Source organism: Strigops habroptila, chromosome 3 (genome assembly GCF_004027225.2).
Source record: "Strigops habroptila isolate Jane chromosome 3, bStrHab1.2.pri, whole genome shotgun sequence".
NCBI classification, from domain to species: domain Eukaryota; kingdom Metazoa; phylum Chordata; class Aves; order Psittaciformes; family Psittacidae; genus Strigops; species Strigops habroptila.
The window spans coordinates 32,239,335-32,266,535 of NC_044279.2; the positions used below are offsets into that span (position 1 = coordinate 32,239,335).

The following is a 27,201-nucleotide window of genomic DNA, read 5'->3' on the forward strand; positions in this document are numbered from 1 at the left end:
TTATTTATACTTGCAAAAACATCAAAACTGAAAAAAAGGTCTTTCTTTATCCCCCCAAGCACTCAAACAAAATTTATGCAAAACATATAACCCAGGAAAAGTTTCCCTCTATCCCTTCCTCCTGCACCTTAGTGAGTTTGCTTCCCTAGAGTGAAATTCCCAGTTATGTTTTACAATCCCATTAATAAGAAAAGAACTTGACCTGCAATCTACAAATCATTGTTGACCAAAGCCTCATGCTAATAAACAAAGCTTCTCCTTAGGCCTCACTATCCATCATTGCCTTTATCCACCACAAAAGCCTGCCTGAACAAATGAGTCTGGTACTAAGTCAGTAAATCTGGGTTGTAAAGAAAGGAGGCTGTTTCCAGAACTTTATGGATAGTGTCCTGCCTCCAGCCATTTCCTTTAAAACTCAATGGTATCTAGCATCAGTGATCTCCCTGGTCGCACTTACAGAGGCATATGGTGAGCAGGGAGATGCTCTTGCAGGATTTTTGCAATAAATGATATTAAATACCTAAGAAGAGAGCAAACAGGAGCATAAAAAGCTTTATTTATAGAAAAGTATTTCAGAAATGCTTTTTTCTATTTCAGAAATGCTTTTTTCAGAAATCAAAAATTACCCTGAACACAATAGCAGGGTAGATGAGGCCTACAATTTAAAAACAAAACAAACAAAAAAACCCGAATTTTTTACGTTAATGAAAGGTTTTGTCTTCGCAGCCCGTAAATATGAAACCCTACATTTACCTGCTGAAGAGGGTAATGGTTTTCCACCTTTCCCACATAACTTCACCAGCAGACCTCCATCCCAACCTGAGGGCTCTACTGCTAAGAGCAACAGCTTCATTTACTCATCCTTCCTGTGAATCTTGGGCCTTTCTTCCAGGAATACCAAGGATGGATGCCAGTTAACAATGGCTGTCCTTCAGGCCCTTTTTTTTATCACTACTGACCTGACTCACACGGAAATAGACAAGCTGGGAAAGGTTGAGACTTTCTCATCTGGTCCCTAACCTAGAAAAAGGGCATCACAAAATCAGCAGATATTGCTCACCAATTAGGGGACTATGAAAGAGGAGAACAGTGACTGATCACAGCAACCAATACAACTGAAAAAGGTAAACATGGATTTAAAAGAAACACAACCTATCCTGAACAGGGTCACAAAAGAAAAGAAGTTCTGTCTTTTTTATTTCTCTTTGTCTTCTCTCTACCAACAATAGCCCTTCTTTCCTCACCTTCCTCTGACATCAAGCTGCTTCGCCGTTTTCCTGCCTCACCCACTTTCTACTGAGTAAGTTTGGTCCTGCCTCCAGATCTTCCTCACCTTGTCTCTCCTCTTGTCTTCAACCCATCCCCTCACCAGCTCCTCCTCAAAAGAAAAAGGATAGACCATCACTTCCATAACCAGCTTATCCATCTGTGAAAGTATTGAGTTTTTTCCTTTCACCACCAAACACCTTAATTCATCCTCAAATTCTTCCTTCCCAATTGCTCAAGCATTTAGTACATTAAAACTCCCCAGTCTATTGCTCCAATAAAAATGCTCTTTGTAGAGTCTCTCTCACTTCCCTGACCATATTTCCAAGCTTGTATTCTCTCCAGGCTCCCTTCACTTTTCAGCTACACCCTGGTTTCAGTATGTTCAGTGCTTAGATTTCCACAATGTTGTCTTCCTATGCATCTGCTCTTGCCTATACCCTTTCTTAGTTGCTGTCTAAGAGGAAAAAATATCTCCAGGCTCTGGCACGCCCTTGCTCCTTCTCCTCCCAGTACTATTCCTAGGCTCTCCATCAGTAGGCAAGCCTATGGTTTAACTACTACTGCTGCTCCAGTCAGTCACAAACCAATCACTGCACTTTTGTTTTGCTTTGCTCTATTAAATACAAGTTCAGCAGTTGTTCAAACCAACATATTTCACAAAGGATGTTAGCATCAACTTCAATCAAAATTGTGTATTTGCTCCAAATCTCCTGCGTCATTTATTCCAGCTGACTGCACCACCATAGGTGTCATTATCACTCATACCCTCTATAGATAAACTTTGACTTTTTCTTCTCCTTATGTATGTATATAGCCCTGTGCTTTTAGTGTTACCAATTACCAACAGCCAGTGAAAGCCTAGCTCCAACAGTAAAATTATAGAGTGGTCACATGTATATGATCTACTTCTGAATTCGTGGGGGGGTTTGTTGTTTGGAGGTATTATTATTTTTTCATTATTTTTGCCTGCCTTTCTGCAGTTGTGAGTGTCTCCTCCCCCAAAGGAGAAAAGCACTAAAGCCTAATGAATCACAATATAGCTAACCTTGTGAACCTACAGCAAGCACATATCCCATGTATTGAGTTAAAGCATACAAAAATAACCTCAAGCATACACAAAGACCAAGGAGAAAAAATAAAATAACCTTCCATCATCCCCACCATGCTGCTCCCGGAGAAGAATCTGGGCCACTAACAACTCCCTGCAGCAACGCATAGGGAGGGAAGAGAAAATGGGCAGCTACATGTGTCTATTGATTTTTGTTGAATTATTAATGGACCTTAAGAGAAACTAGATGAGTTGTATTATAAGTATTAGCACTGTTGTAATTGAACTAATAAGAGGTTGTTATATCTTGACTAGACTCCTAAGCATCAATTAGACTAAAAATAAATTCGAATTATTGGATCTTCACACAAGGTGTGTTCTTTCCTTGCCCAGAACTAAACTGCATAGATAACACATACACAGATTGTACACATCTTAGTCCTTGTCCCTTCACTTTACTTTAAATCTCTGATCTTTGCTTAAGTTCGTGATTTCTCTGTCCATCTCTTGCAGCCTGAGAGGGGGCTACTGGGACAGTACTCTTAAAATATAAGCAAAGTCACTCAAGGTCTACATTCCTTGACAGAAGCTCTACATAGCTTTGAAAGGACACAATACAACATTACAGCACTTCAGAAATATCATTTTTTAACAGTACAAAGAGTTGTTTTTATTTCAGCTTGCCCCAGTTTTTGGAAAGGAAGACAGATTGTTGGGATAAAACTGTCCTTGTTAAACATGCAGCAGGAGATACTGTTCAACAGCTACCCATGCAAGTGAGACTCTTGGAAGAAAATTAAATCTTTACCTCAGTCTCATGAAAACATCACTGGACTCCACATACATTATGTAGTTTATACACATATATAAGTATACATATATATAAAACTTACGAAATTTTTGTAAACAAATATTGTCTGCCATCATGTAATGTTTTACTTGGCAAACTGCATCTTCTTACTATTTAATATCTTATAATTAATGCATATGGTAGTGTATACATGATAAAACAAGTAATTATATATAGCTATCTGTCAGACATGAAAGCATCCTGGGGGTCCTTTCCTTAGGCACCAAATAACTAGTGTGATGTACCAGCATATTGAGAACAAAAAGGATGTTGTATATGATTAATTAGTGAATTCTAAAAGTCAGAACAACTTTCTGAGACTCCAATTCATGATCCATCCCCCTTCAGCACTGCTGGGTATTTCAGCACGTGGGTATTTTAAAACTCCTTGCTTGAAGACAGATGCACGCATAGTACCTGTAAGCTGTGGTAAGACCCCTGTGGGTGGGTTAGACAGTATTTGGAGTTTGAGTAGGGTCTAAAGCATGCAGCACATTCCTGCAAGCTATCCATTAGATTACTGCCTGTTCTACAGGAACAAGTGGCGATATCACAACTCAGCTGTCTCTCAAATGGTGCCACACTACTTAGAGCAGCATAACAGATACGGTCACTGTGGCTGCTATTGCTGAGTACTCTTCATAAAAGAATATTTATTTTAAATTCGGTTTGGTTTAATGCCAGGCATTTCTGTGTTTTTGTCACAGCTCTTGGGATTGAGATTCTACATGTAAGACATGTTGCACTTTTAGACTGAGGTTTTTAAATTACGAAAGAAAACCAACCAACTGCCTGTGAGTACTTTTTTCAGCACAGTGACAGCACCTAATTCTTTCAGTAGCCCCCTCCCAGCTCCTAGTGAAAACTGAAAAGGAGGGAAAGCAAGACCAAATGAAGACTTTAGTTTCTTTTCTTTTTTGCTTTCAGATTGCAGACTTCAGCAATTTGTATGAAAAATGTCATCTTTATTGCCCATTTGAACCAAAATGCAACATTTGCTTTCATTGCTGGTGGAAAAGGGCTGCTCTTGGTAGAATAAAGAATCTCCTTAGCAGCTACTGGCAGCACAGAGGAGTTTAAAAGAGTTTCGAAGAGGCTACCTTTATATGATTAGTTTCAGCTTTTTTTTATCACAGTAACATAACTGTCTGTCCTGGCCATGGGTAGATGACAGAATCAGTCTGAATGTACTTCCTGTAGAAGTAATTAAAATCAAATAACACTGAATCACATCCTGCAATTTGGACACCTACAAACTATCCCACTGCTGCAGGTGGTGCTACTATCTGTACCCCACTATGCACCACACTCTATGAACTGGTGTCAGGGATACTACTTGTGCACTTTAAGTTAGGAATATGCTTCATTATCTTCCTGTGTAAGTGCCATGGAAGAGAAGAAGGATTTGGCCCACTCTGACACATTAGAAGTGGCTTGATAATTCTTCCTATTTAGATTTCTCAGTAACATAATGATGGAAATAAGATGACACTTACTGCCTTTGCTGAGAAAAATTATTAATAATTGAGAATATATTAATGTTATTTAATATGAATGTTTAATTTTAATATTACTAATGTTTAATTACTTTTTAATAGAGAATTGGAAATAACATTCCAAAGCACTGGAGGGGCCAAATGTTGGAATAAACATTACTTAGCAACAACTAAAAACATCGGTGTTATCAGCGTTGTTCCCAGGCTGAAAGTTAAAAAACACAGCACTGCACCAGCTACTAAGCAGGAGAAAAATGACTGCTATAGCTGAACCCAGGACACCTCCTGGAGTGAAAGTTTTTCTTTCTGCTTGATTAGTTTTTCAACACAATCCAAAAATGATAAGGTAATGATTCAAACATTGCCAGTTGATGGAGATGGAAATCTTCATTTCTTAGCTATATGTGTTACTATTTCCACATCTCACTTATAAAAAAGAATTTATGTACGAAAAGAGAAGCTTGAATAACCTTCCCAGTTTCACAAAACTGACAGCACTGCAGAGCTCCCAGGTAGGACTCTCACCCAAAATATATGGTGCATATCTAGCAAATAGCCCAGTACTGGTTATTAAAGACCCAGAGGACTTAACAGAATATATTTTAATACTCTGGGTTTTATCTCCATTACAGAAGTCTCTATCTTACTTATGCTCTTCTCAATATTACATTTGCTAATAGAAAAAATGTATTGTTGATTACTTGGCCAATATGCTGCAACATGTATCCTACTGCAACTTGATTATTACTGTTTATCTTTTGTAAGAGTTCTTCTCTTCACTGCAATTGGTAGAAATCAGACTTATTCTGAAAATGCACTTTATTTTTGTAAGCCAGTAGTTAAAAACAAGATTACAGTAAGATTAACAACAGGTTGTACTAATTAAGTAAGTGAAGAAGTGAAATGTGTTTGTTGTGGAAGAAGGTTGAATAATGCATTAGTACTTTTACCAGAAGGCAGGGATAAATTAGTAAATCTTTCCAAACAGAATGAGAACATTCAATTCTGAGCTAAGGGAAACCTGATAAGGTCCAACCAAGTGGCACTTCCAACATGCTTCAGATATCTAGTCTGGAAAGAGACAATTCGTCCTCTAAGACTGCCTACTTCCCTCCACTGACGATGACTCAAATCAAGCCAGTTTATTCAAAAGCAGATTTATAAACTGTCCCCTCGAGGGATAATCATCTGTAAAGCTGATGCAATTCTCAAATGTAAATGAAGTCACTCAGTCTTTGGTCTCATTTCAGCTGCTACACTTGAAAAAGGGACAAACATGGCAACAGGAGGGAAACTTGGAGAGTTAGGAGGAAAAAGGATACATTGGAATGAAAACAGTTTCACAAAAATTCTGTTAGTAATATTATATGATCCAAAACTGTTAAGTTAGCTAGGTTGTATACTGTGCACCTAGTACAACTAAATTCCCAAATCAGAGTATAAACATTATGGTCCACACACCTATAAGATAAATTTGTGATGTGGTTGACCCTGGTCAGCAATTCAGCACTCACCAGTCACTCGCTCACTCCCCAGTCCAGTGGGATGGGGAAGAGAATCAAAGGAGTGAAAGTGAGGAAAAACTCATGGGTTGAGATAAAAACTATTAATAAGTGAAGGGAGAAAAGGGGGAAAAAAGTGATTCAAAGGCAATCACTCTCCAGCTCCCACCAACAGACTGATGCCCAGCAAGTCTTCAAGCAACAGGCACCTTAGAAAGGGTACCCTGTTGTTACTGCTGCCCATGATGTCGTATGGTCTGGGATATACCTTTGGTCAGTTGGGCTCAATTGTCCCAGCTTTTACCCTCCCAATCTCTTGTCCACCCCCAGCATACTCAATGTAGGGAAAGTGAGAAACAGAGATTGCCTTAACACTGTGCAAGCACCGTTCCACAATAGCTAGAACATCCCTGTGTTATCAACAGTGTTCTAGTCACAAATCTAGAACACTGCACCACGCAGGCGGCTATGAAGAAAATTTACTCCATTCCAGCCAAAATCAGTACATGATGTAAAATGGCCTCTGCATCAGACAAAATCCTCTTGATAAAGAAGCAAATCACCTGTTTTTCTCAGCTCATGTTCAGTCCTGGTGCTTACAAAAGATTACTGCATTCTCCTGTCTTTTTTCTTGAGCCTACTCTCCTCTCTATTTAATCAGCAATCCTTGGCAACACCTCTGAAGTGAAATCAGGGATAGTTGAGTGCTACTATTAAATCAGAAAATCAGGCATCAAGCAATCCTTCCAAGTGCAGTCTCCAAAGGGTAAAAGTAACACCTCCTCCCCAAACACATCTTTTGAGGACTGCCAAAAGTGCACAACATGGTGCATGAAAACAGCTTAGGTTCAAGGAACTGAGAAGAACGCCTGAATCTGCCACCAGCAGACTATTTGGAAATCACTCTTATTTTAAATATGGGTATATTTAATTCCTCTAGATGTATCAGAATATCTTAGTAGCCAAGAGTAACAAACTTCATCCCTAAAAATATTTTTCAGCATAACTCCACCACAAATGTAGTGGGAGTTGAACACGGTCTGAAATATATCCCAAAGGGTGATAATCAGTTTGTGAGCACTGCAGGTGTGGCTTTGGGAAGAACTAATTACACTTCATCAGAACATCTGGTTTTGTAAAACGTTGATGCTAGGTTATACACCAAGGATGTTATATTCAAAAGCACCTACGCCTGGGCAACACAGCATTATCCACACCCAACCTGCACACAAGGTATCTCAAGCTGTGTAATAATCTGAGAGAGAAAGCAGGTTTCAGAGTATCTGGAATAAGGCTTACAGCATATAAACAAAGGAATCTCAATGCTCTATGTACTGTTTTACACAGTTCTTCAAGGGAAAACTAAAAATGACATAAATATTAACAAATATTATTATTATAAAACAGAAAGGTATCCACCATAACAGTACCTAGAGACATCACACAGTTTTGGAAAAGCACCAGTTCTTTCTAGGACAGAGCCAAACTCTTCCATCATTCAGATGGAATATACGCAACTTTTCAAGATCCACACTGAAACCAGCTTTGAATATTTTTATTTTTGTTCTTCTACCTTATGGAGAAGTTCTGCCAATGGGAGCATCATTACTTCTGTTTATTCTTTGAACTTTGACAGTGCTGAGGCACAAATCAGGATTGTATTTAGTGAAATTTGGCTCTAACACAGAACCAAGGCATCCAATTTTGCAGTATATCTGAAATTTGTGAAGTGCGAACATCGAAACAGCTATCATACCCATGGGCTCCAACAACTACAAAAAGCCTTCTCTGAAAGGCTTTGTGTTAGCTCGACATTTCTACACTTGGCATTGCTCATAATTAAAGCCACAATAATGGCACAGTGAAGAACGGGTGTGTGCTGAGAAAGGCAGGTTGGGAGCATTTCAGCCTTTCAAGATGAGAGACAGGACTCTGAAAAGCCTTGGTGTTACGCTATTGCTATTGTGCCCTTTGCTATTACACTGTTTAATATTAAGGTAAGAGTGTCTTTCCAGAAATAAAAAAAACCCTCAGTGCTCAAAGAGACATTTGGGCTGGAGAAAAGGATATAATACTAAAAGCACACCCCTGAAGAAACAAGAGTATTTCAATCCCTGCCGCTCCTGTTCCACAAAAACAACCCCAAATTTTTAATCTGTAACCTTATTTCCCCTCCTTCCAGCATGCCACCTGCACACTCAGGGACAGACAGCCAAGGTCATGTTTGGACCTGTGTACCAAGTGTACGTAGTTCAAGCACGGTGCCTACACTGCAGCTACAGTATGTAACTAGCAGCAAAGTTAGGCTGTTTTGCCTGTTGCATTAGCTTTGCCCTTGGCTGGGAGAACTTCATTTGGCCAGGACCCAACCTCATGAGTTCTGCTCACATGGGCACATCTTCCTAATGGGGCTTACTTCTGCTATCTTCAGCATAATCAAGTGTTCCTGGATCAGGCCCTAAATCATACATATTTTTAAGAGAGAATTTAAGGCATGTAATATAGTAATATGTAAAATTGTTATTTTTATGTTATTTTTATGTAAATAATGTTTCCCAACCTTTTATTCACTTAAGCAAGTTTATTGAAAGCACTTAAGCAGATTGAAAATTACCACCCAGAAACAATGCCATTTGCCCATACAGAAGCAATCAGGCCAAGAAATCTTCTCAAAAAATCATCATTTCAGGTACTGCACGAACTGGTAAATCTACTTATAATACGAATGCATCAGTCTTACATATAATAATCATCTACTTTGTCCTCATCTAAACATTTCACCACCAATGCTAATCAAAAAGCTTCTTTTGGTTTTTGCTTATGACATGCCTGGCAAGTTCCAAACACGGCAACAGACTCTAATTTGAGTGATGTGGAGATCACTAAGAGAGCACAACTTGGTTTTTCTGCTTTCATTCAGCAGAGTAACAACAGAGCTGCAGAAAAAAACCTTCTTAAAACACCTTATTTCAGCATAAGGCCATTGCTCCAGTGACCCCCTCCAAGAGCAAACAGCTGATGAGTTCCCAGAAATGCAGATCTGCAGCCTAAGCTTCAGCATAGTCTCCAGGAACCATGGGATAAAAAGTGGCTGATGCTGCAACACAGAACAAGCTATACAGCAGGTCCTGATGTCAGATGCCTCCTGGGACATGATGAGGAGCAACAGATTTGTTTCTGCGTGAGTTTTTACTTCTCAAAACAGGCCTCCACCAGAAGGCTTACCATAAAGATTAAGCAGAGATGTATGTGAACCTGAATTAACTATACGCTCCTCTCCTGAAAACAGTCATGAATTCTCAAATCTAAATCTACAGATGAACATTCTCTCTGACATTAATGCACCTACTAACTCAAGTAAGCTGCAGGCATTAACTTTTGTAGAATTTAGCCAAATGAACAGTCCTGAAATGCCTTGATTCATCCCATTTAATTGTGCATTGTCAGAGAACAATCCACGTATTAGATGGAACCACAGAGTACCTTAAGACTCTACTCACACATGCTTAACTTCCAATTTAGCAGGCTAAACCTGAACCAAACTGCTTATTAGTCAAAGGCTATCCTGCTTGCAACACTTAAGCTGTATGGTAAGAATGGCCTGATAGTATACGAGTATTACGTGCTTGCAGAACCAGGGTTTTCAGGAGGAAGAGCAACAGTTAGCACAAAAGCTAAGAGACTGCACAGAGGACTTTGGCTCTCGCTGCTGGTGTGGGGATGGGGTTTTTTTCACAGGATTATGCTAGATTGTAAAGGCACAAATTATAGAGGCTTCTCTTGTGATTAAGAAGCTTGTTGCTTCCTGATACCAAAAGAGCAGCTTAAACAATAAATCATTACTCAGTACGATTAACACCACCAGTATCTAGTCTATAGCACGTACTTACTTCCTAGGGAGAGAGAATGGGAAAAGGCAGCAGTGAAAAGAGAAACTAAATGTTATACTACTGTGTTATTCAGATGGTTGACTTTTAGGTTGCCTGAATATCTGAATATTATGAAAAAAAAAATAAAGGGAAAAAATTTACTATAGAAGCATGCTTCTAATTCAAGACCTCAGCCACACCAACTTGCCACTTTTGACATTGATCAGATTTTTAGTTTCTTTTTAAGAACTTAATTGGAAAGAGAATTCTTTTTGTTGATTAACATGCTGCATATCTAATTCATTGCATTTAATAGGTCTATCCCTTTGACAACTTACGAATCAACACATTCATCCCACAGTAATTTATAAAGAGGAGTTAAGCATCTATACAAGGTATTACCTTCACAGTAGGCATTGTCTTCTCGGAGGGCTCGGAAGCCATCTCGGCAGCTACAGACGGCTCTATCATCTAAGTTTCGGCAGACCGAATGCTCCATACAGTTATGTCCTTCAGTGCAAAAGTCATGGCCTGTACAGAAACAAATATGATTGAGAGTTAAAAAGAATCCAGGGATTATAAAACATTCCTGTCAAAGACAGTCCTATCTTTTTCTCAGTTAGGTCAAAGAATACATTTCTATTGTCCATGAGATATAGAAAAATAAATTGTATCAAGCATGAAACAGATGAAAGGAGTAGTAAAGGCCACAAGAACAGACTGTCTCTAGGTCTTCGATTCAATTTCAGGTTATGGCATTGATCTAAGGCAGCTGAATAGGAGGCTTACTTAAATCCCCTTACTGTCTTCTTGTCATTGTTAAGTACTTTTACAGGACACTTCTTAATATTTTTTATTATTGTTTTTTAGAACATTTATAAAAGAGCTCAATGGCTTGGACATTCAGTAGCTCATTTACTAGTGGCACTACTTCTTTTCCTACCATTTTTTGTTCCCAGGTGTATTTATAAAAATCCTTCCACATTTAACGGAAAGACTTTGATTAACATTGCCTTGTTTTGCTTTTATCTTCCCCTTATCTTTTCCTTTCAAGCTCCACTGACTGAATACTCTTCCCTGATTGCATCATCCTTTCCATTTCAGAGAAATTTATTTTTAAAATCTCCCCTTTTAGCCAGCCCTATTTCTTATTCTCCCCCTTGCATTTTTCATTAGTGTCACCATTTTGAATTGCACCTTAATTACAAATTTTTAAGAATTCAAGTTCTTTCCAGGCTGGACAATTTAGATTGAACCTTTCAACTCAGTAGTTGTTCGTTTTTTTTAATTCCTCGTGTTTGCTCTCATGATATCTAATGCTGCTATGCTGCTGAATACCATTAAATCATCCTTTATTATGCTGAATTCAAGATGGTTGTAGTAACTGACTTGAAGCTTCTGCAATTTCCACATCTGTCTATAAAGGTGTGGTGCTTGTCTCCTTCATTGTTTTCTCAAGAATTTCATTTGTTTAAAGCTTCCTTCTTCAGCTGAAGCATTAGTATTGATCAAGCAGCAGTACTTCACTGTTGTTTTCCAATAACTATTTTCTTCTCTCAAAACCTCCCACAGGACAACTGGGCAATGTGGGTCAGGCTCAGGGGACCATGTCTAGTGTAACAGCAACAGCTCTAGAACGCAAGCTGGAATCAGGCTGCAACACAGGCCTCTTCTTACAAAATAACAAACAAATATTTGTTGGCAGTAAGGATTATTGTTTTTATCACTACACCTGGCTTCTGCTTCATGTTTTGCTATGAAAGAGCTTCTATCCCTAACTTCACTGAAGCTACATTAAATGAGCACTTCAAGGACAATGGCAGAGTCTGCTTGGAAGTCAGGTCAGAGAGGTGTTTTGCACTTGGGCAGCCCATGAACAGTGCGAAGCAAGATAAACCAAGCAAAACAAGATAAGAGAAACAGAAAAGCCCATAAAGACAGAATGTCTGAGTACTGAGACCCAGAGACACAGCCATGATGCAAATGCCACAGACCTACAATGATATGAGAGGTTGATGTTTTTCTTCCTCTCTTTCCTGTCCCTGTAACCTAGAGATACATTACCTAGGTAATGTTACTTACATGTTATAATTCACCATCGCTAACACAATTCTGTTATCTAACATAGGACATTAGGAATCAAAAAGCTCTACACTTTCACTAGCGTTAAAGGATCTTCAACACTCACTGATGACAGCAGAATTGTGTGAGTCAAGAGCAACCTCTGGCCATGGAGACATCTATTCTTCGCTTTTTTGTTGTCTTCCTCATTGAAGCCCAAGTTAATGACAAAGCAATAGTCTTGTTTTTGGACTTCCTGGCCTGGATTGGTTTGTATCAGATTTTTGCATTAAATAGCTAAGAACATACATGTCATCTAGAAAGGGTGAGGGATTTTTTACTGATTTTTTTGTTATTCTGAAGATTCTCAACACTTCTGTAACAGCTGTATTAATAAACAGAATACATGCTACTGAAGAATAGCATACAGCAGCTTCTTGTTTAAAGAATAAGCTCCATAGCTCATGAAAGGCCAAGCTAGCGTGGTTCAGGGAGGATTAAAAATGTTCAGAAAGCATTCATCCAACATATTAAAATTTTCCAGCTATACCAAGAATACCAATATTCCAGCTATAAGCACAAGAAACAGAATTCTTTTCTCTAAGCCACTGAAGATTTTATAGAAATTATCATTAAAAAAAAATCCTTTTTGACTGTGATAGACTTCAAAACCTATCTTCTCTTAAGTTCTTTTCTTCTACTTTCTTATCGTTCTGCTTGATGTCATTAATCATATCCTTCGTGTTTGCACCGAGCAGCACGGAAGCAACTATAGATGCACTCGTCTTCACACTGAAGCATGCCTAAAATCAGCCCAAGAGTCTAACATCTTTTTTCCTGCCAGGTATCAATTTACCTTATTTATCTATAGAAGAAACAGACGTAGCCACTTGAAAATGCACCTGCTCATAGGTTTGAAGATACCAGTATTAGTCCAGATCAAAAGAGTGGGCTCAAGACATAGAGCACTTCCTGCACCTCGCTCCTTTCATAAGGATCAGACTAGGTGCAACACACAAAGGTACACAGCATACAAAAACACTCCTCAAAGCTTCTGCTTCTAGATGCAGATGACAATCCCAAACAGGTAAACAAGTTACTCTAGTCTTCGAACAGCTGAGTAACACCAACAGTTCTCTGAAAGAGCCATTTCAAAGCATTCCAGAAAGATGATGGTGAACATGGACATTACTCCAATCTCATTTTGTTTGGACACTGGAATGGGTGAAGGGCAAAACTCACTAATTATGTATATGATTTCTTTGACTTTTCACCCTTTTTTGGCTAAAATGAAACACATTCTCAGAATTTACACCATTCAATATCTTACAACAATTTTCTGTTGTCACAACGCAGATGTTATCTATTCAGCTTCCCAAAATCTAGTGATCACCATGTGTAAAAGCGTCCTATTCAAAATGATCAGAAAAAAAGTCTAATCTGTAAGAACAGAAAATTACAGTGAGCTTATATATATACTGCTATTACCTTACCTTTACAGATTTTGCAGCAACTGTGAGATAAGGGGATCTGTTGAGATTCTGGGCAGTTCAAAGCTGTACATCTGTCTTTTGGAATACGCTGCATTTTGTGGTTCTGTTAAATTGAGGTAATCAATTAATATTGTGAAATAAGAAATAAAGATAAATTATAACTTTAATGGAGTTTTAGCATTATAGCGTACAAACAAAAATCTGCCTATGCCAAACTTCAGGTGCCTTTGAAAACCATTTGATAGGACAATGTAGCACAATAAAAGCATCAGGAACCCCCCATACTCAAACCTTTTCAAGCAAGCAAAAGTGTGGCAAAGGCTCTCGTTCTTTTCTTATCTTAGCTGTCAAGCAACTTGCCTCGGAAGTTTCTCTTGAAATTATGTCTGACAGAGTAACTATGGTTTCTGAGAAACTGAAGCAGCAGATTCCAGAATCAAGGGTGCTCATAATGAATACTCTAAAGTAGCTGTTATTTACATAGCAAGTAAAACCAATCTTGAATATTTCTGATCTTAACACTGCGGTAGTAACATTGAAGGAAACTAGCACTGATTTCCTGTTAGGAAAGAGAGGGTTTCTCAGCTATGTTTGGATCAGGCATCTGGAAATGTCCAATGCCCTGAGAATATCTTCAGGCATCTGGAGCAGGTCACACACAACCATTGCAGCATGACTACAGGAAATGCCTGCCTTAGCAATCCAGATATTGCAGATGTACCACCTTTAGGCTCCCTCGAGCCCTAATTAATGTGTCTTGCAGTGCTCTAGTCATGCTATGGCAAAGAGAGAAAACACGGCAAACGACAACATGCTCCTCAGAGGCATCTGCCTTAAAAGCAGCAATCTGGTTAAAATATGAGCTCACTGAATTCAGGACCCTGTTATTTCTGCATGTAAGAAAAGTGCCCAAAATCATGCATATGCCATTGCATGGATTATTATTATGGATCTAGCATTTAATTTCAAATCCTCTTTAAGCATGAAATATAAAGATGAAACACAAACACAATGGCCACTATCAAAATTACTGCTCAAACTTTACCTTAAACAATTTTGACAAAGAAAGCAAGCTTAACCTGGCAATACTGAACCAATCACAGATGTGTTGTACGCCAGGACAAGCAAAAGCCAGCAATCCCACAAAATTAATAACAACAATTAAAAAAAAAAAAAAAAACCACAAAAAAACCACAAAAACTTTGATAGGAATAATATCAATTGCAGTAGTCTAAATTGCATTTAATTCTTTAACATATTCTAATACAGAAGATAATTTTTCATTTACTTGTTCTGTACTATTCAAACAGAAAAGTGCATGCTTATCGCAGGCACAACTGCAGCAGTGAAACAAAACAAAAATTATGTTTAGAATTACATGCAGACAAAAAGAAGAAATTCCCTACATTGCCCTGATAACATCATTATAAGCCTTCACGCATTAAATCAGTATTTGTGCCTTTCTTATTAAGTCTCTCTTCACCTGGAGTCACTAATTAAATCCTTTTATGGGAACTCTGGCAGTAATAAAATAGTGCCCACCTATGACTTCTTAACTGACCAACCACAGTTTACAGTATGTGGATTTTCTGCTCTGAATTATCATTCATAAGGCTGTCCAGCAGAAACTGTATGTACTTCAGTCCTTGAAAAAGCAGCATTTGAATCAGTCAAAGTTGCTGCTTAATATTTCTACCAGGACAGTCAGGCAGCGCATCAGCAACGAATTATAATCAACAAAACACAGAGTAGCACAGCCAACAGAGGCCGTTTGTTCATACAGTATTGCACTTGCCAGATACAAAAAACACGAGCCAACATCACATAACATTTGGTCCTTTCCAACCCAAACTATTCTATGATTCTATTTTATGATTCTATAACTTTTGATGGTTGTTAATTGCATCCATTGACTAATCATAGAATTCATGTCCCAGATGTCATGTTGAAAATATGAACTCACAGTCCTGAAAAGCATACAACCCAAAGTTATTTCTGGTCATCTCTTCCTTTCTCAAAAGGGTTTTAAAGCACCCACTCCAAGTATAAAGCTCACAACGATTAAAATCAGCAGCAGTAAGAACAGTCCCCATATCTATTTTATGAAACACACTTTTTCGTAATTGTAAATAACTGAAAATTTTTTGAGATTTCCAGAAACTGGGAATAGATAGCTGCAGCATGGCCAGAGGAGTCAGTTCTCTCTCTGCCCTAGAAATGTGCATTCAGGTTTCCAAATCCACAGCATGCAACTCTCTAACCAGAGGGAATTCCTCCCCATCCCTCCCCCAGAGGGGCAACGTGGCACCCACTGCAGCAGACTGTTTAATTCTCAACCTGCAGCCATTCCTGGGGTATATTTTCCCCTTAAAGTGTATTTGTGCCCTGAAGAGCAATTCTGATCATGCAGCTGGAAAAGACTGACTCAGCATCAGGCATCTTCTGTTTACAAATAAAACAACAGCCCTATTCCATTTTCATCACTAGAAATACCAGAGTGTGCCAGCTCTCTTCCGTTTCATCTAGCTTTTCCTCTAAGAATTATCCTCAATGCCAAATTAAGCCCTCATCACGTTCATGCCTCTCCCTTATCTAAGCACATAATTTTTAACAATAACATTGCACATATGTCAATGGAAACATAAGGTAGTCTTCTGGTTTTTTTATTACTGATGATGGAGACAATACCTAAGGAGGAAAGAATGCAGCTTGATTGTCAAGCTGCCTAATCAAAGCTTGCAGCTATGCAAAGAAAATTTATTTGCAAAATTTGATGTGGAACACAGACAAAATAAACACAGGACCCCTTAGATGCTTTTCTGTTGCCATTTCCTAAGGTAGACCTGCCTGAATTTCAACAGTTCTTTCAGTGGGACTTTGATATTTCTAACATGCAAGATTTTTATTTTAACATCAACAGTCTTACCTTGCACTCAAACAGAACACAGTCCCCTGAGCTTGAATACACAGTTTCTCTTTGTCCTTCAAAGTAGGTTCTGCCTTCAAATATGCACACCGCTTCAGTAGAAAACAAAACAAAACCACACAATAATTTTGTGAGAAAGCGTTAGTTTCTTAAAGATAACTGTATTTCAAAATGAAAAGATTGAATCAGCTGCAAGAATATTCTAAACCCACCTGCAGGACTCTGGATACCATAAGAAAAAAAAATCAGGGGAAGGAAAAAAAACCAACACAGAAGAACCAGGAAAGCACACATAAGTAGCAAGTGAAGAAGGAAGCTATTACTGCCTGCAACACAGCTCAGAGCGAAAAGTCAAATGGAGCTGTGAGAGCAGCGCAAGTGGCATTAATAGATAATCAGTTTCTTGAAGAGGAATGTTGCATGACAAAGAGTGTTCACTGAAGCCACATATTTATTTGTTATCACAGTCCTTTGATGTTTCATCACCCTACATAGTTATTTAAACATTACATGTTTGTATCTTATCCCAGTTATTTACCATTACCTGCTAAAGTATATGAGAGTATATGAGTTTTATTGTACAGGAATTGACCTTCAGTGACTGGGGTTTTTTCCCCCAACAGAAGTAGGATCAAGTCTCCAATGACCAAATGACACAGTGACCCTCCTAGGATCAGTGTTTATTATACCACACAGCCTGGCGTGATGCCACTCCAGTGCCCTGCCAGTACCAGTTTTATAGCAGCATGCCAACAGAGCTCATACTGGATTGCTCACTGAAGTTCCTATTTGGTATTTAGGGGTTACATAAAATATCTCCACAGCAAAATATCTTACTTTGTTTTAAATGAGTCCATTACTGCAATTACATAATGCAAAGTATGAAGGCTAAGTAATATAACTGCTAGGTATAGAAAATCAGATGTCTCTTGCTTAGGACATAGTCAAGGCTCATCGAATAAGCATAATCATGAAATAGCAGGAGTAAGTTACCGCTTTTCAAGTTCTAGATTACATGTTAGAGATCTAATTTGCTAATCATTTATTTGGAGATGTAAATCAATTATTCTACAATTCATTCACAGAGAGATTTGTCTATTCTGTTTAAATAGACTATAATCTGTAAATAATTTTAAAATACCTAAAAGTACAAGAGTTTTCGTTGAGTGACCTATACTAATTACCATCACTGCTCTTATTTTCAATTCTCCTTTACTTTTTAACTTGCAGCTCCTTGATTTTACAAACTCCTTATTACTTTGTGAGCATGTAAAAAGTCAACTCTTGGAACTAATGTTGAAAAAGACATGATGGGCATAGTGACAAAGAAAGTTTTTTATTCAAATTCCAAAATATGAGTTATCATATATTACAAAATAGAAAGTATTTTGTGTGATATAAGCCTGCACAGCACTTTCAAGCAGTAATATCACAGCATGTTGCAACGTTCCAAAACCTATGAATGGCAGAGTTTTCAGTCACAGTTAATAAAGAAAGTACAGAAAAGAGCCACAGGAGAGAGTCCTAGGGCTAACAGAAGGAGGAAGTTTGTACATCGCCACAAAGAAAGGTCACAGAGAGTCAAAAAAGCTCGATACAGCACCTCTTTCCTCTCCCAGAAAACAAGCTCTTCTAGAAGGATTTGAAAATAAAAAAATCTATATAAATCTTTACTGGGGACTAGCAGATCTTGAATCCACACAGGATGAGACAACCATGCAGTCATATATATCACCTCCTATGTATTACAGGCCACGACCCTAAACTGAAATACTCATATATTAAGCCCTTTCTCTTGCCTCATACATTTCAAGCTTCTAAGAACAACTACATGTGACAGGAAAAAATGAAGTATAGCAATGCCTGAGGACCACACAATGGCAACAGACTGATAACACATGGTCATGTTTCCAACAGGCAGACCATGCCTGTTCACAGGAGAGGCAAAAGACATCAAAATTGCTGTCATTCTGTCTAGGAAGAAAACATTCTCCTGAAGCAAAAATACTCTTAACATATAAATAAGACCACCCAGGCATCTTAAGAAAAATATATATATACCCATACTACCTCAAAGAATAGTCCACTGAATCCAGTCTCCTCATCAATGGTGATAAACCTCTGATTCTTCAGAGAAACTTAAAAAATAATGTACACAGAAAAAACATCAAAAGAATACATCCAGCCTAGTGTGAAATCATGCAGTTATTTCTTGATTCCACCAACAGCCTTCGGAAGTCTTGGCATATGTAATCCTTGTAATGCAGTGATGCAGTAATGCAAACACTCGCTTTCAGCAAGAAAATCACCTCTTCTCCATGAAGCCTTGGAAATAAGAAAAAATTACAAATTCCAGGGCTGTGAGAAATGGCTCTGCCCAGAGAGCCCTTGCCCCTTTCCTGTGTGCCTTCATACATGTGAAGATCGTTTTCTCAAAGGCTAGAAAGTGTCCGGAGAGTGCATGTGTCTAGACACTTGCCTGTGTGGGTCCCAGAAATTTCAAGCAGTGCTCACAACCCCATCTCCACAACCTCAACACCTGGCCATCAAACAGCTAAAAAAATCAGATCTCATTCACTGAATTCTCTTAAATAAACGTTGGGATTTTGTCAGCAAGGTTATAAAGCCCCCAGGTATCAAGGACCTGCCTACACAGAGTGACCAAACTATGTTTAAGAAAAGAGAGAAAACCTAACCTAATAAACAGCCAACTGAAACTAAATTGAAAAACCTGTTAACCTGAACAATCTGAACACAATTCTAAACATATTTTCTTATGGACTGCTGTTCTCACTGACTACATTCAAAGGGGACATTTCTTCTTAAAATCATCAAAATCAACACCACCTGGATCATTTCTTTCCTACTAGTGTTCTATAAAACATGAAGGATTCTGTATTTGGGCAGTTCCTTCCATTAAAAAGCAGCAAGAGCTAAAGTACACTGAAGCTCTAATTCAGAGCACTATCACTTGGTTTTTCTCTTCTCACCCATGCTAATCTAGCCAAATGAGCTTACAAAAAACAGATGGGCACTTCATCTACACCAGTACCACTGGCTCCACGTTTATTTAACAAGATACTAGTGGTTTTAGTGATGGTCTAAGTTTGCCATTACAGACTGTCTTTTTTTCTCCAGTGCCTCTGTCTCCCCTTTTCTCTTGCCAGCCTGCTCTTCTTCTACTGCCCACATCCTGCCAGACAGCAAAAGGTAGATTTTCATCAAACTACCCGAAGGCTTCTAAAAACCTCACTCTAAGATTGTCTGGTTAGGTGGACATTGAGCACATTTGGAGAGATTTCTAGAAAGACAAAATTTCTAACTTTCTTCTGCCCCACTTTCCTCCTAAGACAGCAGGGCCCATGTCCCAGGCAGTGTAGAACACAATGTTTCTCCTGCCTCCTGACAGCAACTGTCACAGCTAATAAACATCCCATGATGGTGGCGTTTCATGTCTTTATTTTCCTTCAGAAATCAAGATATTTCAACAACATGAACATCTGGACTGGAACTGTGTAATTGGAAAGCCCAGCGAAGATTTAATTTCTGCTTGGCTAGATGCTTCCCATGATACTTTGATTAGTTTGTGATTGGTGTTTCTCCAGGGAAACATATCAACTTTCATCTTCCTAAGCCCTTTCATTCAACAGACTCAGTCACAGTCAAGAAATTAACTGATGATTAGTTCTTCCAGAACTCGATAGTTATTGCCTATATAAGATTTCATCTACAGCTGAATTATATCAACATTTTCTTTTGCCATCACACTTCCACATTCCCCTAGTACCTAAAACTATGTATACTACTCAAAGCACAGGTTTCTAAGAAGATGAAACAGGAAGTCTACAAATCCTGCTAGGAAGTTTGACTACTCTTGATCTATTTGTATACAGAAGGTGATCAAATATTACTTGGGCAATCATCAGTACAGGGTCTAAAGAATTATTAGCACGGTCTGCTTATATTTATAGAGGTGCAGTGGTAACACAACTATTCCCTGTAATACTATTTAACACATTAACATGGCATCTTCTCCATATTCATTCAGCAAAAGGAATCTGGTGGTTGTGTTCACTCAGTGAATTAGCAACAGTTTGTCAAACTATCACTTCTCTTACACAGCCCTTGCTTCTTTCTACAGGCCTCCAAATGACACTTTCCTTGTGTATTTCTTAAAATGTCCATGCAAAATCCATGACCCAGCTACCTCCTTCCTTCCATTTGCTGAGTTCACAAGTTGTCATGTAGTACATTTTCTCATTTATGTATTTATCACCTTTGCTATTTAGATTGCATATGCCTTCCTCTGAGGAAGGCATGTACACTTCCCTGTGGTATGAAAGCTGATTTTGATTCAGACTTACCACCAACAGAAAGCAGGAAGTTTCGCACATTGGTGAACTCCTCAAACCACTTTATTATCTTGTATTCATAATTGCCCAATTAGTGGCAGATGTGACTTGAAGTTTTGTGAAATTTGTCAGTAATTACCAATGTACAATTTAAATCTGGTGATTTAAGTCTATGTTGCTGCATTCTTTGTTCAAAAATGTTGAGTTTGGGGGGTGGGGGGAAACATCCAAAAAAAGCATACAAAAAACCCCCTGCCTCATTCATTTAATTTTCCAGCCTCCTCCTTGGGCTCTCCTTGATTATATTTTCTACTGTTCAGAGATCAAGGCTTAGGCATCATTAATCCTACTTTGCAAGCTTACATGGTTCAAGACCACTGCATGGCTTTATCCTTAGAAATGCACACAGAGATAATCATCGCTTTTTCTGAATGTCTCTCTCTTGACTGCCATGCCACTACTAGGCATTACTCTCACCCCTTTCTCATTTATCTTTGCAGGGATTCAGCATTACTTTTTCTTTGCTCATCTTCTGGAGAGTACAAGCTCCTCTGTTACTGTAGTCAGTGAGGCTGGAGACTTGCTTCATGTCATGCCATCTCCCTGAACAATTCAAAATTATTCCAGATTCCAAGCAGGAAAAAGTATTGCTAACTTTTCCAGTTAATCACTGCTCAAAAGCTGCATGTATCTGCTTCTGCTTCCTCTACTGAAAAAGGAAAATCCAATTTGAAACTTCATAATGATAAGGAATCAATTACTATTTGTATCTTTTTTCTTGTTAGACAGCAAAGCTACGTATCTCTATTACAGTGAAAACATGAAGTCGTTCTACAGTGCTCTTACAATCATTCAAAAGCATCTGTGGTGTGAGCCACCTCCAACAACACTAACATGCTGTTCAGTCACATTGGCAAGAAGTCAATCTAAAATTATAAATTCTTTCACATACCTCTCAGGTTTCCTATCTTTACATCAGCTACTACGGGGAAATGACATAATTCATCTATCCCATGTGTTCTTGCTGGGATATCTTCTGTACAATACATCTGAGCCCTGGAATGAGAGCTCCTTGAGGCATCTTTTAAGACTAAAAAAAGCAATCTGAGCACTGAAAAAGCACATCAAAATGTGACTAAAAACTCAGTTGGTAGCAGTTCAGCTGAGGCAAATAGACCTGACAGATGAAGTAAAACTTTTAAAGTAGGCTGCCTGACAGGGAGTCTGGGAAAGAGCTTGCAACCAATCAAAGCTAAGCAAAGACCCAATCTGGACAATGTGTTTGATGTCAGCTTCTCTTAAAAATGGCACTATTGCTATTGTGGAGCAATAATGCCATTTTTGGCATTTGGCTGCCATATTCAACCAACTCGGCTTGGTTGAATATGGCAGCCAAAATATTTCTAAGGACAGACAAGCACAACTTTGGCTTTAGAGCAATGAACCATATTCTGCTTATTAAACAGAACTGGAATATTTTGAACTCTAAACATGGGATTCTGAAAACTTGACTAATGCAATCAAAATGCCCATCCATTTTATGCCAAATTAGCTATGTTGGCCATCTGATACTCAAACATCTTTCACAGCCAAATGTCAAACAATAAAATCAAATGCCAAGACAAAAGCCTTACAGGCTGTCAAGATAAGAAAAGCAATTAAGGTTAATATTATATGAACACTGTATTACAATTATAAATAAGAATTAGTAATAGCACAACAGTCTGCCAGACCAAGAGAACTCCAATGCAAACAGTACATGCCTGCTTAATCTTCATAAAAGTGGGATTAGACATTATCCGATGGACTCCTTATGTCAGCTATCTCCAATAGTGACATAGTTGTATTTAGTGAATGTGCAAACAGATATAGTATCAAACTCTGAGAGCTACTAATGACAGGGAAATTTCTGCTTCAGTTTCACCTCCTCTGAGCTGGACTGCTGGGCTAGTTGTATAGGGTGCTTGTCTGAAAACTTTGTTAAGAGAAAAATGGCACAGTGTAGAAAACTAAGTAGACACTTCCCTAGAATGCCTTGTACTTCATGATATGCTTAAACTCACACATACACCCACCAGAAATCCTCAAGTCACAGGGATCCATATGCAATTTGAAATCCAGTGAATAGATTAGGACTGAGTGTTGAGAGTCTCTGAAAGTAATGAAAAACTGCTAAAGACGTGCGCTTTTGAGTCACTATTTCAAATCTATGAGAGCTAAATAGTTATCACCCATCAGCATTAACTTACTACATGAAAAGAAGTTTGTGTTCTCCATTGCCATGTTATAAAACCATCCACGGACATGACAACGGAGGACACCTACTCCTGCAACAGCACTTACAGAGGGTAGCCATTACTCTGCTCCACAGAGACTTCAAACAGGGCAGAGATAGAAATAAAGCATTTTATTCCTTAGAATATTTTGCCCAGATTTGCTATGAAAAAATAGAGTGCACAAATTATGCATAATTTTCAAAGACACATTTTTGCACATGACTAGTGAGATAGCTGTGCAGCCTTGCAGATTTCTGCAGCCTTGTGGACACAGATCATGAGAGCATGTTCAGTAAATGAAAGTACCTCTGCATAGCAACATTTTCAGAGATTTTGACAGTGCTTCATTCAACAGCATTAAAAAACATCCTATGCAAACAGTAAAACTACTCGGTTCACTGCAAAATAGTAAATCTGGCATTTATTTGAGTGAAAATAATTTGAAAGTGACATTTCCATGCTCCAAATGTTCATAGCTACTTCCAACAGTCGTGGGAGTTTTTGACCAAATAGTTTGCCACGCTATTCAAGCACCCACAAAACACACTCACCTATGAATGACTACAAGGGATCCTACAGATGCTCCCATTCTCAACTAGACTCTCTTTGACCCAGAACAATTTCCACAGACTCTTTAGCTAGAAATTCTGCACCGTGACTTTACTGCACATGCCTCCCTGGTGAAGGCACAAAATCCTGTGATCTGGCATCATGTAGCTCCCATTTCACTGTATTTAGTTTCCTCTCAAATCCAAGTGCTTTCACTCCCCATACAAACGGCAGCCCCTTGTTAACTTGGATATTACAGTAATAATCATGTATGCCTTATCTGCAAAATGGCACAGCCCAGTCTAACGTGTTTAGATATTCCCAGAAGTGGATTAGTGCACAGGTGGAGCACCATATCTATTGCTGTTCTTAGATCTCCGTTCTTCCAAAGCACCTTCATCTAGCTGCATACAGGAACTGAACAGGGTTTCACACTCTCAACTCTTCTTCCACCCATTTTTGCTCCCGCATAAGGAAATCTGCCCATCCCCCTGTCCCTCTTGGGACACCCATCATCTTCCTCCCTCATTTCAGCAAGAATGACAGGATTAGTTGGCATAATCACAAACACTCCAGAGAACTCTACTTAACATTCTTAAGCTAAGTCCTTAGCATTAGTTCAGCAAAAGGTTTTCAACACAGACAGCAAGGTAAACACATTTTTTGAAATCCTGATTAAAGTCAATTATGCAAATGGTTTTCCAAATTTGTTATATACTCACTCTCAACATTCATTATCAAATAGCATTTAATCAAAAAATAATCTAAAAAAAATCAGGTACTACCAATAGTGTTGGAAATTTTCAAGACAACTTTAAATAGAAACCTGTGTACATCTAACATCATTCCCCTGTTTCTCAAGGCTGCTAGAAGTTACTGTTCTCCACTGAGCATTCTCAAACAATACAGCGCTTCATGTGTAAAGCCAGTTCAGGATTTGAAATAATTAAAAATGTAAAAGTAGCTGGAGCAGATGTTCACAGATTCTGCTTTGTCACAGCTAATTTCTCCAGAGTGCATTGGTTGATGCTCCAACCCAGTAAGAAAAACAGTAAGCTGGAGTTCATAGCAACTGTTCACGTGACTATTCTTCTTCTTTTGGGAACTACATCAATGAAAGAAAGCTTTAGAGTTACTGATAATTAAGAAAAAAGTCATATCTATGTTAACATTCCTATTGTCTTCAGGTGGATCTTTCCAGATGTTAGATTCAGAGTTCACATGCTTGTGTAACCAGGTGTGTTTGTCTAAATGGGGCTGTATGCCAGTCTCTAGGAGAGCTGCAATACTTTCATCTTACTGATACATCAGCCAACTCACTTTTTTCCTTTTTCTTTGTCTACCACTACCATTATATGGAAACCAATAATCAGAAAGCACAATTAAAAAACAGATTTCACTTTTAATTATCGCCTATTAGCATCAAACCTGCATAAGGACAAGTACAATTCTGCAATTTCAGTGGCACAGAAAACTAAAAGGTAAATCTTTAAACGTAATTCCTTTCATTACCGAGAATCTCAGAAATTACTAGAATAGGTTAAGTAGCATTAAGACGAATTTTAAGAAACCCATTCCCAGTGTTTTTAATTTTTTTTTTTGAACTCTTGAAAACATGAGAGAAAAACAGCAGTTTGCATTGATAAATTCTTCCATTTGTTATCGATATTTTATTAGCAAAGACTTCGTTTCCATTACTTGCAGTGATCTAGTGTGGATATTTAGTAGAATTATAAAGGAACAGTGGACTTACGATGATCAGCCTTCACTGATAAGAAATTTAAGGTGTTGCCCTGGCAAGAACAAGCACTATCTATCTTTCCTGTGGAATAATCTGGTTCTCTTAGAGGGTTTGAGAAAATGAATCCACCTCCCATTGCCTGTGACCACATCACCTCAATACATACATAGGATTACTCCACTATTTCCACAAGAAATGCAAGCCCTATATCAATGCCGTATCTTTTCTCTTACACTCTAAATTGTCAAATCTTGCAGAACAAAGGACTGTCTTTTGTGTGTACAGCAACTAGACTGATGGGCTTTAAAGCTACCTTACTACAAGTAATTGATAGAAATAATGAGTACAGCTCCTTAACTGAATTTGCTCACTACCCCTCCCTGCTTGCAAGTCAAACATGGTCTGTTAAGAACTGCACTAAAAAGGCAGCATCTGATTTGTTTTGCAATATGACCTTCGGGGGGGGGGGGGGGGGGCGGGGTGGGTGGAATATAAGGGCTATCATTCCAAGGGAGAGAGTTTCTTCTGTTCCACTAAACATTTTATTTCAACAACTACCTTAGGATTTTATTCAGCAGACCTTGATATCTGTCCACATACATTTAGAAAAGTTAGACTTAAAAACATGGAATTGTATTGGAAAGAATGAATATGGCTCTTGCTGTATATGATCAATTGTCAGCACAAAAGAATGGTTGGGATTTGTTTTAAACAGTACTGGTAAATAGCTTCCCAGATGGTGAAAGACTGTCGAAAGGTACACAGAGACTAGTTTTCAGAGTGGAGCAGAAGCCAAGGTGAGGATTTTTAATCTGTTTGCTCACAATGTACGAATCAACCTATTAATTCCATTGAGTTTTCATGGGTCTCAAGATGTCACACTGGAAACAGGAGCAGAGGGGCAAATGTATGAATCAAGATGGTTAAAATTGCATAAAATGAGGATGCGATGCCTTTGTCTAATTTTCTATTTTTTAAATGTATTCATTTTTTCCCAGATTTCTTCACAGCAACCCTGCAATAAAGTACTACAAAATTAGTAAAAGGAAAAATTTGTGGTTAGCTGCTTACACGATACTACCAACTCTGTACATACAGAGCCACATGGACAAGATTGAAGCATTCTGAAGTCATATACAACTACTATTAAGAAGCCTGTCTGAGAACTTCGCAACTACCATATGCAAGATTGTTATCTCTTTTATGCCGTACTCAGATTTGATTTCTCATTTAGGTGTCTTAAGGATCTACAAAGTTTCTGGATACGGCATGAGGAAAACATCTACAAAACAAACTCTCTCTTTACAAGCCTATAAAATTTGCATAGAGAGGATGCTGCACTTCAGTGACCATGAATAAAATCTAAAGACACATCCTAAGGAAATAATACCTGAATTTACATCTCTCTGTCAAAGTAATAATGATATAGAGAGAATCATGCCTGTTCAACTTCCCTATCTTCAAAGTATTTGAAGCACTCACGCTCTAGAAAAAACAGATGAGTTAAGTGTATTTTCTTGCTTTGCCTTCAGGATGGGAGGGGGGTAAGAGGGAAGTCTAATAATTGAAATCAGGTGTTTTCTGTGCCAACTTATTACATCAAATAATGATGTCACTGTAATACCATTTTAACTACAACATATAACTATATACTGGAAATCATAAATGGGCAAGATAAAAATAATCCTGTTCTTCACCATAATAGCTTATGACAATGCAAAACAGCAAACCTAACTACATCTTCCAATTTTATTCATCTGTCAGGAAAA

General features: G+C 38.3%; 1 protein-coding gene across 1 annotated transcript in view; it reads right to left on the reverse strand.

Moving 5' to 3' along the window:
* Nucleotides 1-27,201, reverse strand: part of NELL2 (neural EGFL like 2) — a 151,150-nt gene that overhangs the window by 74,277 nt on the left and 49,672 nt on the right. Inside the window, exons 10-12 of the mRNA XM_030478890.1 lie at nt 16,515-16,606; nt 13,589-13,691; nt 10,437-10,565 (exon numbers count right to left, since the gene is read on the reverse strand). Coding sequence (XP_030334750.1) covers nt 10,437-10,565; nt 13,589-13,691; nt 16,515-16,606 — 324 coding nt within the window. The remainder of the gene's footprint in view (nt 1-10,436; nt 10,566-13,588; nt 13,692-16,514; nt 16,607-27,201) is intronic.